Raw genomic sequence first — 15,784 nt, 5'->3', positions numbered from 1 at the left:
GATACTTGAGAAGATACTTGAAAAGACCATTAGGTCATGAGAGATCTTGAAGGTATACAACATGTCTGAGGTGAGATTAATGGTCATAATGAGGGGTGGATTTGGACCTTACTCTTACAAAGGCTGCGCTCACTTCCTCTTCAACAAATCTACGATTGGGACAGTTGAAATTGATCGAGGAAAGACTTTCAAAGAAAGGTACGCAAATGCACAAAATGTCGAACAATGCCCTTACTTTTGCTTACCTGCTAATAATGCTTTGTTTATAGAGCTCGATCCAAAACTTTTCCCCGTTCTTCTTCAACTTCTATTTTCCACATATCCATATTACCACGACAGAGATTCGCGACTTGCTGTCCAGTTGTGCATACGGCATATATTTGATTCTGATTGCGCTTTTGAGTTTCTGTCAAGTTTTTTAAATGCATTAGATGCCGAAACTAAGAGGGAGGGCTGGCACCAAGCAATGCGTTTGTTTTGGTCGAATATTGTAGTGCGATCTTACAAGTAACCACTAATGAAGCCAGATGGAAGAGCTGGGGCTTAGTCGTCGTGGCTGGTAATGCGCGAGCACTTGAACTATGCATCACATCGAACATAGGCCGTCTGCACTCACGACTACATGGCGGGGTTTGCGGAATGTTTTTCAAAGCGCTATATTCGAAACTGCAATCGGGGACAGTGTGCAGAAATTGAGTTCCAAGAAGCTCAGCCCTCCTCCAAGAAGCTGTGATGCTAGGTGCAATCTCAGGAGTATGCGCCAGGAAACCGCAAGCAAAGGTGGTTCTAGAAAGCAAGAAGTCTTTAATTTACGGTTATTATACGCGCGAGATCATAGCCTCTAGGACTCCACTGCCTTCACATATTGCCAGTGCTCTGAAAGACTTTTTCTTAGACTTTGCCACCCAGGAAGATTTCGAGCGAGAAATTGTACCGTCCCTCGAGAAAGCGCTACTAAGGGCTCCTGAGATTGTACTAAACGACCTTGTCACACCACTCTTCCAGTCTCTACCTAGCTCAGTAGATCTCTCAAACGTTCTCCGATCCAAGCTTTTAAAACCTATCCTATCTAATATCAAGTCGACCAATCCCACAATTCGTCAAAGGAGCACTTTCTGCATTCAGAGCAATTGTACCCAAATGTCATGATGAAACCTCTATTGCTCAAGTGTCAGAAGAAAATTGACACCATTAAAAGGGGTAAAGTATCTGCAGCAGATCAGAGGGCCAACTATGCAGAAAATGCTAGCAATATTACCCGTCTCCAAGTTCGAATGCCTTCGGGCAGCTATTGGCCTTGCGACAATTGCAGGAAAGGAAGCCAACGAAGCCGCATTGTTAGCAGAGACATTTGCTTTGTTACATTACTTGAAGAATAGAGTGCAGAACGAATCTCCCCTGGATAAATCCATCGTTAACACCTTCACAAAAGGTATATCCGATAAAAAGGTCCCCGCCAAGAAACTATGGACGATCCGCCTCGGAGAATTGCTATGGGATACCGAAGAAGCTGAGTTATCTGAATCAAAGGCTTTGGCAGAAGAGACTATCACAGCATTGGTAGATATTTGGCAAGAAGTAACGGCGAATTCCATACCTGCAGCTCAGTCTGGCCTTGTCACTGCAGCTTATGTTCTTGCTGCAATCTCACAGACAAAATTAGGTGTTATTTCGGGTCCAAAGATTGACGCAGCGCTCAAAAAGGCTCAAGTCTCGCATCAATCACTACTCATGGAGCCCAAGCCATCATTCTTACTAAATCCTCGTATCTATAGCAAACTTTCTAGCCACGATGATTTCATGTGGTTTGTTAGAGCCTTGTTTGCCTTTCCGGATCAGCTTGCTTCTCTGGACCCGGCATCCCTATCAGGTATTGGGTGGTCTCAAGCTGTCATATTTCTATATGCTCTCCTAATGTACATCATGATGTCAGAAGACATGCTTCTCATTTACTTTCCCAGCTATATGTTCGCTTTCCTGGCAATATATCCAAAATCATCACATCTGGTTGTGGAGATGGTTACAATCTATTGAGCTTGGAGAAAAAGACAGTGCTCCAATATCAGCAAAAACGGAAAATGAGAATCTGCACTTAGTGTTGAAAGCTATCTGTTTGACACCAGCGGAAATCACACGACGGGGTGGTTCTGTGGATCAGATGGTAGTTAAGGATCAAATGATATCACTGTTGATCATCTGTCGACCAGAACTGCTGCCAAGAGTAAGTTGGATCGAGCTATGCCTGAAGGCTGAGGTTGATCCTGGAAATCTTGCTAGAGAAAGTGGAGACGCTTTGTTAAAGCAAATTCTCGATATCACAAGCATTCAAGATTCTGCCGCAGTACCACGATCCAAGGCTGTTAAAGATGCTGCCTATAATGCCGCTGCTGAGCTTGCTTTCGTCGCTCCAGAAGTTATGACAGCACGAATTGTTGAACTAGTAGAGCAAGACCTAGACGCGACTGAGCTCGCCAGTGTCGGTCCAACGGAGGCGGCAATCTTCCGCACTCCAGAGGGAACTGCCTTTGTAGACGTGTTAGCATCTAAAGCTCAAAGTCATACCCCGAACAAGAACACGAAGGATTACGATACTTTAAAATGGGAGGAAGATCTCCGAGCCTCATTAGCGAAGAAAAAGGGTCAGCAGAAGAAGCTCACTCCAGAGGAAACAGCCAAAGTTAAGGCTCAATTATCGAAAGAATCAGAAATTAGACGCCAGATTCAAGCTCTAGAGTCAAGAGTTCTTCGTGGAGTTGGAATCATCAAAAGCCTTGCAACAGGACCTCCAACAGAAGCTTCTCTGTGGATGGGACCTGCCGTGAGAGCTTTGGTAAAGGTAATCAATGCTGGAGCTGGATTGATTACTGGTACAGCTGCTCCAGATGCTTATATCCTTTGTGCCGAAAGAGTTTCTAGTCGTATAGGTATACTCCGTTCGTTTATTGGATTAGCAACCCTCAGAGCTATGAATGTTCCGCAGTTGCCACCGGCCTTAACTCAAGAACCACTTGGAGCTCTTATCACACGTGTATTGTACCGCCTAAGATTCTCTGCAGAACAACGCCCATTTGATACAGTCTCTCTCATCTATGTTCTTCCTCTCGTCTTCCTAGTACTTCGAGATGGTGGGTTTGGAGAAAGCGATGATGCTGATGCCCAACTTGTTCTCGCCCTGGAATTCCTCTCTTTTCATACTGATGCCTGTTCCGACGTTTTGGTACCTCGGGACCAAGTTCTCTCCACTCTAATTTCGTCGATGCAGACCTACAATCAGCATTACAAGGCAATCAAAGATTGCTTGACAGATCTGTGCAGATGTATTGCACCAAACATTACTGATAATGAGATCTCAATTCTTGCACAAGGAGCCATTGTTCCACAAGTTGCTGTACGAACCTCGGTATTACAGTCAATTAGTTCAGAGATTGATATGAGTGAGCTCGATTTTTCCAATGAAATCTGGTTAGCATGCCATGACGATGTAGACGAGAATGTTGAGCTTGGGCGAGAAATCTGGGAGGAAAGTGAGTTCAAAATATCTACCGAATCACCATTCCGAATGCTACCATATCTGGAAAGCATGGATAAGCAACTTCGACGAGCTGCAGCTAGATCTATCGCCGAGGCTGTAAAATTGCAGCCTTCAACATTCAAGGATGTGCTTAGCCGTCTGCAATCCTCTTATACGGAGTTGGCAAAGCCTCGAGTTCCTCAGCTTGATGAGTACGGTATGCCCAGGAAGATGGATCTGTCGGATCCATGGGAAGCCCGAAATGGAATTGCACTTGCATTCAGAGAATTAGCCACAGTCTTTGACGAATCACTCCTTACTCCATTCCTCAACTTCTTAATTGAAGGGCCACTTGGCGACAGAAACTCAATTGTCAGAGAAGAAATGGTTGAGTCTGCCACAGCTATAATAGCTATTCATGGAAAGGACAAAGTGGAAGAATTGATGAAAACTTTTGAACGTACCCTTGAGACACCGGACAAAGGTTCTGAATTTTCCGATAGAGTAAACGAGGCTGTTATCATCATGTATGGTGCCTTGGCGCAACACTTGAAAGCCGGCGATGAACGTGTTCCGAAGGTTGTAGACAGGCTTCTAGAGACATTAAGCACCCCATCTGAGACGGTACAATATGCCGTGGCTGAGTGCTTGCCACCACTCGTTCGTGCATCCAAGGAGAACACTTTGGACTACATCCAATTAGTTCTCGACAGACTGTTCAACTCGAAGAAATACGCCGGTCGACGTGGCGCAGCATATGGTCTTGCAGGTCTTGTCAATGGAAAGGGAATCTCCGCTTTACGAGAATACAGAATCATGCTTACACTGAAAGGTGCGATCGACAATAAAAAGGACGTCAATCATCGAGAAGGAGCTCTATTGGCTTATGAACTTCTTTCCATGATTCTCGGTCGCATATTTGAGCCTTACGTCATTCAAATTGTGCCTCAACTGCTCTCGAGCTTCGGCGACTCAAGCGCAGATGTTCGTGAAGGTTGTTTGGCAGCAGCAAAAGTGTGTTTTGCAAGCTTGAGCTCTTATGGAGTGAAACAAATTTTGCCAACACTACTTGATGGTCTTGATGACGACCAATGGCGAAGTAAAAAGGGTGCTTGTGATCTCCTAGGTGCAATGGCGTATCTTGACCCGCAACAACTTGCCCAGAGTCTTCCCGAGATCATTCCACCCCTGACGGGTGTATTGAATGACAGTCACAAAGAGGTCCGTCTTGCTGCTAATCGCAGTTTGAAGCGCTTCGGAGAAGTTATCAATAACCCTGAGATCAAGAGCCTTGTCGATGTCCTTCTCAAGGCTCTCAGTGATCCTACCAAGTACACGGACAATGCATTGGACTCACTCATTAAGGTGTCTTTCGTTCATTATCTTGACGCACCTTCTCTTGCTCTCGTTGTTCGTATTCTTGAGAGAGGTTTGGGTGATAGATCGGCAACCAAACGAAAGTCTGCCCAGGTTATTGGTAGTCTTGCTCATTTGACAGAGAGAAAGGATCTCGTATCCCATCTCCCGATCTTAGTTGCTGGTTTGAAGATTGCAATTGTTGACCCCGTACCAACTACTCGTGCAACTGCATCCAAAGCTCTGGGTTCTCTCATCGAGAAATTGGGAGAAGACGCTCTTCCGGATCTTATTCCAGGTCTCATGCAAACACTCAAATCAGATACTGGAGCCGGTGACCGACTGGGATCTGCACAAGCACTCAGTGAAGTTCTTGCTGGATTGGGTACAAGCCGCCTCGAGGATACTCTTCCAACAATTCTTCAAAATGTTGCTTCATCCAAACCTTCCGTTCGGGAAGGCTTCATGTCGCTCTTCATATTCTTGCCCGTATGTTTCGGAAACAGTTTCGCCAATTACCTTAGTAAGATTATTCCACCTATTCTCTCTGGTCTGGCGGACGACGTTGAATCAATTCGTGACACGTCTTTGAGAGCTGGACGTCTTCTTGTCAAGAATTTCGCCACGAGAGCTATTGATCTTTTGCTTCCAGAATTGGAGCGAGGTCTGGCAGACGACAATTACAGAATTCGTCTCAGTTCCGTTGAGCTGGTTGGTGATCTGTTGTTCAACCTTACTGGTATTAGTGCGAATACAGAACAAGATGAGGTCGAAGAAGGTGCGCAAGAAGCTGGTGCATCGTTACTCGAGGTACTTGGTGAGGAGAAGCGCAACAAGGTATTGTCCTCGTTGTACATTTGCCGATGCGATACTTCTGGCTTGGTGCGAACAGCTGCTGTCAATGTTTGGAAAGCTCTTGTCGCGAGTCCAAGAACGCTTAAGGAGCTCATTCCTACGCTCACTCAACTCATTATTCGACGATTGGGAAGCTCCAACATGGAGCAGAAGGTTATTGCAGGTAATGCACTTGGTGAATTGATTCGCAAAGCAGGTGATGGAGTTCTCTCAACTCTATTGCCCACCTTGGAGGATGGTTTGCAAAATTCTACAGATACAGATGCTAAGCAAGGAATATGTATTGCACTTCGTGAATTGATTTCATCAGCCTCCCCAGAGGCTTTGGAAGATCATGAGAAGACATTGATCTCTGTTGTCAGAGTTGCTTTGATAGACTCGGATGACGAAGTCCGAGAAGCAGCAGCTGAAGCCTTCGATTCGCTACAGCAAATTCTCGGCAAGAAGGCTGTCGACCAGGTCTTGCCATATCTTTTAAGCTTACTCCGCACAGAAAGCGAGGCTAATAATGCCTTATCTGCACTCCTGACCTTATTAACTGAAACGACAAGATCAAATATCATTCTTCCAAACCTCATACCAACGCTTACCACCTCGCCTATATCTTCATTCAATGCCAGGGCACTTGCCTCGCTTTCAACCGTTGCAGGACCGGCGATGGCAAGAAGATTACCTACTATATTGAATTCTTTGATGGATAACATCATTTCTTCCAAGGATGAGGATCTCAAGTCAGAGCTCGAGACATCCTTTGACACGGTTGTTCAGTCCATCGACGAGTTTGATGGCCTCAATGTGGCTATGAATGTTCTTCTTGCATTAGTAAAGCACGATGATCATCGCAGAAGAGCAAACGTGGACTATCGCCTTGCCAAGTTCTTTGCCGCAGCTACAGTTGACTACTCTCGTTACAACCAAGATATCGTACGCGCTTTACTCGTTTCATTCGACGATGGAGATGCGGAAGTTGTCAAGGCCGCCTGGACTGCACTTTCCGAATTCACCAAACACTTGAGGAAGGAAGAAATGGAAACACTCATTTATTCGACAAGACAGACTTTACAACACGTGGTGTACCCTGGATCCAACTTACCTGGCTTTGGATTGCCCAAGGGTATCAACGCCATTTTACCTATCTTCTTACATGGTCTTATGAATGGTACTGCCGAACAACGTACACAATCTGCCTTAGCTATATCCGACATTGTTGACCGAACAAGTGGGGATTCTTTGAAACCATTTGTTACTCAGATCACTGGTCCGCTTATCCGTGTAGTTTCGGAAAAGTCTGTCGACGTTAAAGCTGCCATTCTTCTAACTTTGAACAATTTGTTGGAGAAGATCCCGACGTTCTTGAAACCCTTCCTTCCACAATTGCAACGTACATTTGCCAAGTCTTTGGCCGACACATCGAGCGAAGTTCTTAGAACTCGTGCTGCCAAAGCTTTGGGTACTTTGATCACCTTGACTCCAAGAATTGATCCTTTGATCGCCGAGCTAGTTACAGGTTCAAGGACTTCGGACTCCGGAGTTAGAAATGCCATGCTCAAGGCATTATATGAAGTAATCAGCAAAGCTGGTGCTAATATGGGAGAGGCTTCGCGCAGCGCAGTACTCGGGTTGATCGATACTGACGCAGAGGATAATGATGTGTCTATGGCTATCACTAATGCCAAGCTTCTCGCAGCATTGATCAAAAATCTAACCCCCGAAAACGCTTCAGGGCTAATCAAGAATCGTGTGGTGACAACTCACTTTACTCCATCTACAGTTCTCGCGTTAAATGCTGTCCTTGCCGAAGCACCATCCGCATTGACGGAAACTGCCTTTGCTAATGATTTACCGGAAGTCATTTGCCAAGGCATGGCAAGCAAAAATGTAAGTGACATCGTATCAACTTTTAGGGTCAAAGACTAACCATTTCTCAGGACTTCATATCAGAAAACTGTATCCTCGCCGCTGGAAAATACCTTCTTGCTGAGACCGCCAACCATGAATTCGAAACGACAAAACCAATATTTGAATCATTAGCAAAGTTGATTCAACCAGGAAATACGGCCGATGCTCGTCGTCTATCGCTTGTAGTAATTCGCACAATCTGTCGCCACCAAACAGACGCAGTTCGGCCACATCTTCCCTTACTCGCTACACCTGTATTTGCAGGTGTTCGAGATCCTATCATCCCCATTAAGCTAGCAGCAGAAGCAGCGTTCCTCGCATTGTTCAATGTTGTTGAAGAGGAAAGCAAGGTATTTGATAAATATATCACTGCTCAAGAACTGGCACCGAATCAAAAGAGAAGCATGCAGGATTACTTTAAGCGGGTTGCATTGAGGTTAGGCAACACAGCACGAGAGAGGAGAGAAGCCGAAGGTGGACAGGGTGGACTGGGTCTTTCTAATGACGAGGTTGATGATGAAAAGGAGATCTCAAGTATTGGAAAGGTGGATTTGGGCGAAAAGGCTTTTGATGCATAAGGAAATGAGGTTACGATTTGATGTGATGATTAAATTCAGCATAAGAAAAGCATTTGCATTGCCAGTAAAAATCATTAGATATGAATTTCAATTCGAATCGCTTGTATATTTCAGGTTTCTTTGATCACATCGATCAACTAATTCAATCATTTTAGCATCGAGTATTTTCCAACGACCTTGCGATTTGAAAAAAAAAAAGCAAAAATTAACGCGAAACGCCAAAAATCATAACAGTTATCTGATTGCCAAGTTTGCTTGTGAATATATTGGCGATCTTTGATTATCGAATGAGCGAATCTAACAAATGGTTCTGTTCGTTTTGTTTTTGGTGTTGAACTTACTTTCCCTTGGGCCGCTCCGCGGATCCGAAAACAAATTGGAAGTGTGATGACTAATCCTAGGATGGATTGGCATGCTTCACGTGATTTATGAATCTGCAGGAAATTTCAATTGAACAATTGAACAAGACAACCAATTGTTTCCTCCTTTGTACTTTCACCTGGCTCCAAACTTAATAAATGAATTTCAAAACTTCTATTCTTTTTGCAATTCTTAAAGGGTTTTTCGTTTTTGATCAAATTTCTTAGATTGTGGGTAGGGGACAGCCCTAGATTTTTCTTGATTAGTCACTAGTGGAAACTCTAGCGAGGGAAATCTTGACCACGCATTGAATCTTGAACATCGAGCGCCATCGACAAACGACAATATCGACGACCACCACCGACGACCACGAATTCAGTCAAGATGTAAGCCCACGCTGTTGCTAGATATTCTCATTCCATTCAATCGATCATTTCTGTTTGATTCGATACATTGCGAACCTTTTTGGAGCGATACCAACAACATGTCTTTGAGAACATCGAAAGCATCAAAAGCTGACTCTTTTTTCTTACGATAGGGTCAACCTTACAACTCAGAAACGTCTGGCGGCTTCCGTCGTCGGCTGCGGAAAGCGCAAGATTTGGCTCGACCCCAACGAGACCAGCGAAATCTCCAACGCCAACTCCCGTCAAACCATCCGCAAACTCGTTTCCGATGGCCTCATCATCCGCAAGCCAGTCACCATGCACTCCCGCGCACGCGCTCGTGAACTCACCGCTGCACGAAGAATTGGTAGACACCGTGGTTTCGGTAAGAGAAAGGGTACCGCAGATGCCCGTATGCCAAGGTACGACATTCGCCACTCCGAGAAAATTATCAAGAAATACATAGATTATTCATGATAGATTATGGAAGAGGAATGTTGGGCTAATATTTATTTAGCCAAGTTGTCTGGATGCGTCGTCTTAGAGTCCTCAGACGTCTCTTAGTCAAGTACCGTGCCAGCGGCAAGATCGACAAACACCTTTACCACGAGCTTTACCACTTGAGCAAGGGTAACACTTTCAAGCACAAGCGTGCATTGGTCGAACACGTAAGTAGCATATTGGCTCTTGCATGCTAATCGAAACCCTCAAACTGACAGAATACAATAGATCCACAGAGCTAAGGCCGAGAAGGCACGTGAAAGACTCCTCAAGGAGGAGATGGACGCCAAGCGTGCGAAGACCAAGGCTGCCCGCGAGAGAAAGGCAGAGAGAAACCAAGCCAAGAAGGCAGCTCAATTCGGCGAGGCAGAGGAGACCGAGACAAAGTAAATGGTTGGGCTTTTGTGGTGGTAGCATATGGAGTGTATCTGGCAAGGTTTATAATACAGGCCGGTTGCTTTCGATATCTTTTGATATCCTGCATTATCGCACGGGCAATGGTATCATGATCTTTCACTCAAGATTCTTTGGTGTTCAATGGTTTTTTGCAATCAGACGGTTCAAACGTGTAAACGATACCTACTTTTCTCCATATCATGATTACCTTGGTGATAACTCCATTCCGTCCTACACAATCTCAAGTTTTTGGTTCAAATTGTGGTGTATGTTTTTTGAGTCCAATTTTCCATTTCCTCCCATTTCCTTGAGTTATTCAACTTGCATTTCAACGCCCCTGACCCTCACATCCCCAGATTGTCTTTGTATCCGCTCCCATTCTATAATCTGCCAACACCCATCATCCACTATTTTGTTCGAGCGTACATACATACATGATATGCCGATAAGAAATCCATCAACTACGTCACCAATTTCGAAATCCTCCCCTCTGATGTGTCTCCATGATTGAGTGTGAACTGGATGTAAAGATGTGAGAAATGATATCAATGGTGACAACGCAATTACCTCTCACGATACCAAGGAGTGTAATGATTCATCGACCAATTACACGATCCCGTCATTATTGAAACTCTGTTCTGCGCTCATAGCAGAAGTTGTAGCTTTGGAAAATATCAATGATGGCGACTATTCCTCCACTTCGTTTTATCTCATTCAATTCATCATGTCATTTTATCACATCATTTCAAATAAATTGTTATCAGAAAATAAATTGTTATCAGAAAATAAATGAAGATTGAGGGGAGAGATCGGCATATCTTGAGTTCCGATACTCAACCGGATAAGGTGCTAGCTTATTCCCGATGGCGGGGATCTGGAAATCACTTGAGTGCATATTGACAAACAAAGCTCTACTTTTCGGTGCAAGCAATTGCTTATAGTCTAGCCGTATGTTTTTCATTCTCAGCCCTTGAAAAGCTGGAGTCTCTAACTCAAATGCAGGAAATCATGTCGCTCTTTAAAGGAGCCTCAAGAATTGCGTTCAGGGCTAATACTGCGCAAAGAGCAGCAGCTTCAATATGTGGCGCGAGACGAGCGGCGAGTAGTAGTCGAATGACTATGGAAAGTCAACAAAAGGTTTGCTACCTGTCCATTGGATTCACAAGTAGCAAAGAGCTGATTCGATTCGTGATAGCTACTTTCAGCAAACCTTGAACATGCAGATCCAGCAGTCTTCAGCATTCTCCAAAATGTACGACTTCCCTCGCCAGACCCCTCGATTGATGATACGTAAAGACTAAAGCATTATGAATAGGAAAAACGGAGGCAGAAGCACTTTATCAACCTTATTCCTTCCGAAAATTTCACATCACAAGCTGTTTTAGATGCATTGGGAAGTGTTATGCAAAGTACGTTTGGAGTTCGATGGTTGAATGAGTCAATGTTGACTTTCTGGCAGACAAATATTCCGAAGGATATCCAGGAGCAAGATATTATGGAGGAAATGAGTTCATCGACGAATCTGAAAGATTATGCCAAAGTCGTGCTCTACAGACTTTTGGGTTGAAAGAGTCAGAATGGGGTGTCAATGTTCAACGTATGTCTTTCATTTGATATGGGAAATCCTCGCTCATAATCTATCTAGCACTGTCCGGCTCTCCCGCAAATCTCTACGCATATTCCGCTCTCGCCAATACACATGACAGAATAATGGGATTGGATTTACCTCACGGTGGTCATCTTTCTCATGGATATCAAACTCCTACCAAAAAAATCTCCGCTATCTCAAAATACTTTGAAACTTTACCATATCGATTGGATGAAAGTACAGGACTTATCGACTACGTTAAATTGGAGGAAATCGCTACATTATACAGACCAAAGATTATTGTTGCCGGCACATCAGCGTACAGTAGACTCATTGAGTATGAGCGTATGCGTGAAATTGCCGACAAGGTTGGAGCATATCTATTAGCTGATATGGCACATATTTCTGGTCTTGTTGCCGCAAAAGTTATTCCAAGTCCTTTTGAATACGCGGATGTCGTCACAACTACTACACACAAATCACTCAGAGGTCCTCGAGGTGCTATGATTTTCTTCCGAAAAGGAGTTAGAAGAGTTAATCCAAAGACAAAAGAAGAAGAGATGTGGAACCTTGAAGATCCTATTAATGCATCAGTATTTCCAGGACATCAAGGAGGTCCTCATAACCATACTATCACTGCATTGGCAGTTGCATTAAAACAAGCACAAAGTGTTGAATTTAGAGCTTACCAAGAAGCAGTTTTACTGAATGCAAAGGCATTTGCAAAGCGTCTGGGTGACTCGAAAGATAAAGGAGGTCTCGGTTACTCCATCGTCTCTGGAGGTACAGATAATCATCTTGTACTCATTGACTTAAAACCTCAAGGAGTTGACGGTGCTCGAGTTGAACGTGTTCTTGAACTTGTTGGAGTAGCATCCAATAAGAATACAGTTCCAGGTGATAAATCCGCCCTTAAACCTGGTGGATTAAGAATGGGTACACCAGCAATGACAACTCGCGGTTTCCAACCTGAAGATTTCGTACGGGTTGCCGATGTTGTAAATAGAGCTGTTACCATAACTCAGCGGTTAGATAAAAGTGCAAGGGAAGCAGCAGAGGCAAAGGGAAGAAAGAATCCTGGTAGTGTAAAAGCTTTCTTGGAGTATCTTGGCGAGGGCGAGAATGAGAGAGAGATTGTACAATTGAGAAGTGAGGTTGAGGAATGGGTTGGTACTTTCTCTCTACCATGGGAGGAGAGTAGTTAAAAAGAGGAATGGAAGGGAGAAAATTCAACTTTAATGGGATATTCAGTAATTGCTTGGGGAAGATATTAGGATAGGTGCTGTGGTGGCTGGCATATTGTGAAAGATAATATTATGCATGGGTTTGGTTCTCAACTCCATACCATTTTCAACAGTTGATATTGATCATAATGAGATTGTGAAAGTATGTTATGAAAACATTCTTCCATCAGGTCTGATAGTGATACCAGGGAAATGATTTTCATTTGATCTTCTAGAAACTCATATGCCATAGCATTCATGGCCATGAATTCTAGGTGCATACATAGCTCGATTGATGCTTTTGTAGATATCTGTACAAGTACAATACTAAGTCAAACTTCACAACTTTTTCTATACAATAAAACCATAAAGACATAGGTACACTTAGAATTATTACCTAGTATATAGACAGACAACATTCTAATAAGTATCAAGGGAAGAAGTAACTAATACAATTATCATATAGAGCTTCCCTCCTCTCATCCAATCCAACTCTCGCAATTTCCAAAACCCGTTGACGCTCGGACCACTTTCGCGAATGTGAACTTGAACTACAGACAAGGCTCATAAGTATCGAGAACACTCAATCCATATACCAATTCAATTACCAACCCATACGCCGTGGAATCCCAATCGCATTCCAAATATGGCATCACAATCCGTGGCAAAGGTGGCTCAAGCCGCTAATCGTGTTATTCCCGTTCACAAGGTATTTACTTCTCTATCTCTTTAACCTCCATCCATCTCCTCCCCGGCACCTCAAGCCCCAATCTCAAATTTAACTTCAACTCTAACATTCCTTCCCAGAAACACACCCTCCAATCCACCGGTATCTGGGAAACCATCCGTCGCTTCCTCGCCGTCGATCCCACCCGCTCCAACGGCGTACCCCTCAACCCACAATTCCGCAATCCACCTCCAGGATCCAATGAACCTTTTTCCTTCATCGACCCTGTTACCCTCCCCGCGGGTGACATCGCCGAGAATCCATACTGGAAGCGCGATTCCCGTCGCTCGTATCCGCAGTTGAGTTTTGTGGCCCAGAGTGATGTGGTGGGTTTGTTGAGTGTAGGAAGTGAGGCTGCGCCTCGCAAGGAGCTGGTTGGGGAGGAGGGGGTGAAGGAGTTGGTTAGGGTGGGGGAGGAGGGGAAGGGAGGGTTGGCAAAGTTTTTTGAGAGGGAGAGTGCGGGGGGTGCGTTGGAGATGCTTGGTAGAGGGGGATTGCCGCCTTTGCCTGCGAGTGTGAGTCCGAGTAAGAGGGTGGAGGGGGATAAGTATCATTTGACGGAGGAAAATGCGTATCCTGAGGAGTAAGTTTGGCTTTCTTTTTTTCTTTTGGGGTCTGGGGGGGGGGCTTCTGAGAAGAGTTCTGGATTGGGAATTGCAGGTGGAATGGAAATGGAGATGGAAATGGGGGGATGATACTCATAACATGATATGATATGATACGATGCGACATGACCAGCTAACAAAAACCAGATACCCATGCCGAACTTTCAAATAAGTAAAGCAGAAGACAACGACAAGACAAGACGATAGGATGGCCAGAGAGGAAGAAAGAAGGAGCATGCAGGGAAGAAAACTTGTACATATACATCCATACATCCATACACAAAGTTACGAAATCGAGAGGAGAGGAGAGGAATCACATTACATACAAGATAAATGAGTTTACATCATGTTACATCATATATATGTACGGACGCGTGTACGCAAGTATAAGTACATTTCTGTTTGTTAATTACTCTTTATGTCTATGTATGTGTTGCTTATTTGCTTGCTTGTTTCTGGGTGAAAGGAGAGAGAGAAACTTGGGGGGGGGGTTTGAGGGTAGATTGAGGAGTCTTGAATCTCGGGGCTATACATGATAGAGATGGGGAAATCAATGGAATAGGGAGAATATTGTGTCGGTTTAATATTCATTCTCATTTTCATTTTTGTCTCGGTCTCAGTCTCAGTCTAAATTTCGATTTCGATGTTATTCAAGAAGAGAAGTGATGGTGGAGGGGAAGGTATTAAAAATGTAGATAGGTAGGTATATAGGTAGGTAGACAATAGATCTGAAATGTTCATACTTAATAGTCCGTTCGCTTCAGAATTCATTCGTGAATCTTTATTCGAGATTTAGTTGATTGAATGGAATGGAATGAAGGGTTTGGGTTGGGTTGGGTTGTGAGTGTGTTTACGTATATTGCTTATATACTCGATTTGTGATTTCGATATTTATATTAATAAGTTATTTATTTATTTATCTATCTATCTACCTACCTACCTACCTACCTACCTACCTACCTACCTACCTATCTACCTATCTACTCATCTACCTATCTGATAGATTTATAGATTCATAGATTCATAGATTTGAGAACTCGTGGAATTTAACTATTTATTCTTTCTATTCTGTCTTTTTTGATTGTTTTAGTTTATTTGGGGATTAGAGAGGGATATGGGATATGAGATATAAAAAGATTAATAAATTAAAAGATTGAAAATAGAAGATTAATGAGTTTGATGAGTTTAATGAATTCCAAAGTCTTAATGATATATATATATATGTACTAGTTAATTAAATAATTAAATAATTAGATAAATTAAATAATTAGATATAATAGATAATTAGATATAATAGATAAGTATATGAGTATAGGAATATAGAGATAGGGATATTATATATATATTTCTCTCTTTCTTCTTTTTCTTTAAGAAAGAAGAAATATTATTCTAGTTTATAGATATTAATTTGAAAATATTATAGAAAACATAATATTTATATATTTATAGATTCTAAATATCTTTATTATATTCTATCTAAAAAGCTAGCTATATATAAAAGATAATAGACTTTATATAGACATTAAAGAAAGAGCTAGTCTCTTTCGCATTCGCTTAGATTCGGTATAGTAGTTATTGAATTGAAGTTATTTATTTACATTTATATAATATAAATATCTAGATAGAGAGAATAGAGAGAATAGAAAGGAGATTGAAAATAAAATATAGGAATTTAATAATATAAAATAGAATGATATAGATTAAAAAAATAAGAATAAGATGAGATAAAAAATGATATATAATTATAGAGTATAAAGATATAATGAGTAAAGAATAATATAAAATAAAAATAGTGTAAA

The 15,784-nt window shown here is 42.7% G+C and overlaps 4 protein-coding genes across 4 annotated transcripts; all 4 read left to right on the top strand.

Annotated features, from left to right (window-relative positions):
- Positions 1-732: 732 nt before the first annotated feature.
- Positions 733-8,491, top strand: EAF02_011070 (uncharacterized protein; the record flags this gene model as incomplete). Its single annotated transcript, XM_038907118.1, has 4 exons — positions 733-1,132; positions 1,199-1,870; positions 1,962-7,600; positions 7,651-8,491. 4 exons carry the CDS (start codon positions 733-735, stop codon positions 8,197-8,199), a joined length of 7,260 nt encoding a protein of 2,419 aa, XP_038753144.1. The 3' UTR covers positions 8,200-8,491.
- Positions 8,492-8,503: 12 nt separating this feature from the next.
- On the top strand, positions 8,504-9,836 carry EAF02_011069 (uncharacterized protein; the record flags this gene model as incomplete). The annotated part of the gene is made up of 4 exons (XM_038907117.1): positions 8,504-8,511; positions 9,098-9,367; positions 9,463-9,613; positions 9,675-9,836. 4 exons carry the CDS (start codon positions 8,504-8,506, stop codon positions 9,834-9,836), a joined length of 591 nt encoding a protein of 196 aa, XP_038753143.1.
- Positions 9,837-10,693: 857 nt separating this feature from the next.
- Positions 10,694-12,826, top strand: EAF02_011068 (uncharacterized protein). The gene is made up of 6 exons (XM_038907116.1): positions 10,694-10,790; positions 10,845-10,979; positions 11,038-11,094; positions 11,158-11,251; positions 11,302-11,439; positions 11,488-12,826. Exons 2-6 carry the CDS (start codon positions 10,851-10,853, stop codon positions 12,633-12,635), a joined length of 1,566 nt encoding a protein of 521 aa, XP_038753142.1. The 5' UTR covers positions 10,694-10,790; positions 10,845-10,850; the 3' UTR covers positions 12,636-12,826.
- A 473-nt stretch (positions 12,827-13,299) lies between these two features.
- On the top strand, positions 13,300-14,157 carry EAF02_011067 (uncharacterized protein; the record flags this gene model as incomplete). The annotated part of the gene is made up of 3 exons (XM_038907115.1): positions 13,300-13,362; positions 13,461-13,963; positions 14,133-14,157. The coding sequence occupies 3 exons, from the start codon at positions 13,300-13,302 to the stop codon at positions 14,155-14,157; spliced, it is 591 nt and encodes a 196-aa protein (XP_038753141.1).
- Positions 14,158-15,784: the final 1,627 nt, after the last annotated feature.

Source organism: Botrytis sinoallii (assembly GCF_014898435.1).
Source record: "Botrytis sinoallii strain Bc 23 chromosome Unknown BSIN_029, whole genome shotgun sequence".
Classification (NCBI taxonomy): domain Eukaryota; kingdom Fungi; phylum Ascomycota; class Leotiomycetes; order Helotiales; family Sclerotiniaceae; genus Botrytis; species Botrytis sinoallii.
The sequence above is the reverse complement of the archived record's forward strand: the minus strand, read 5'-3'. Positions and strand labels throughout refer to the sequence as shown.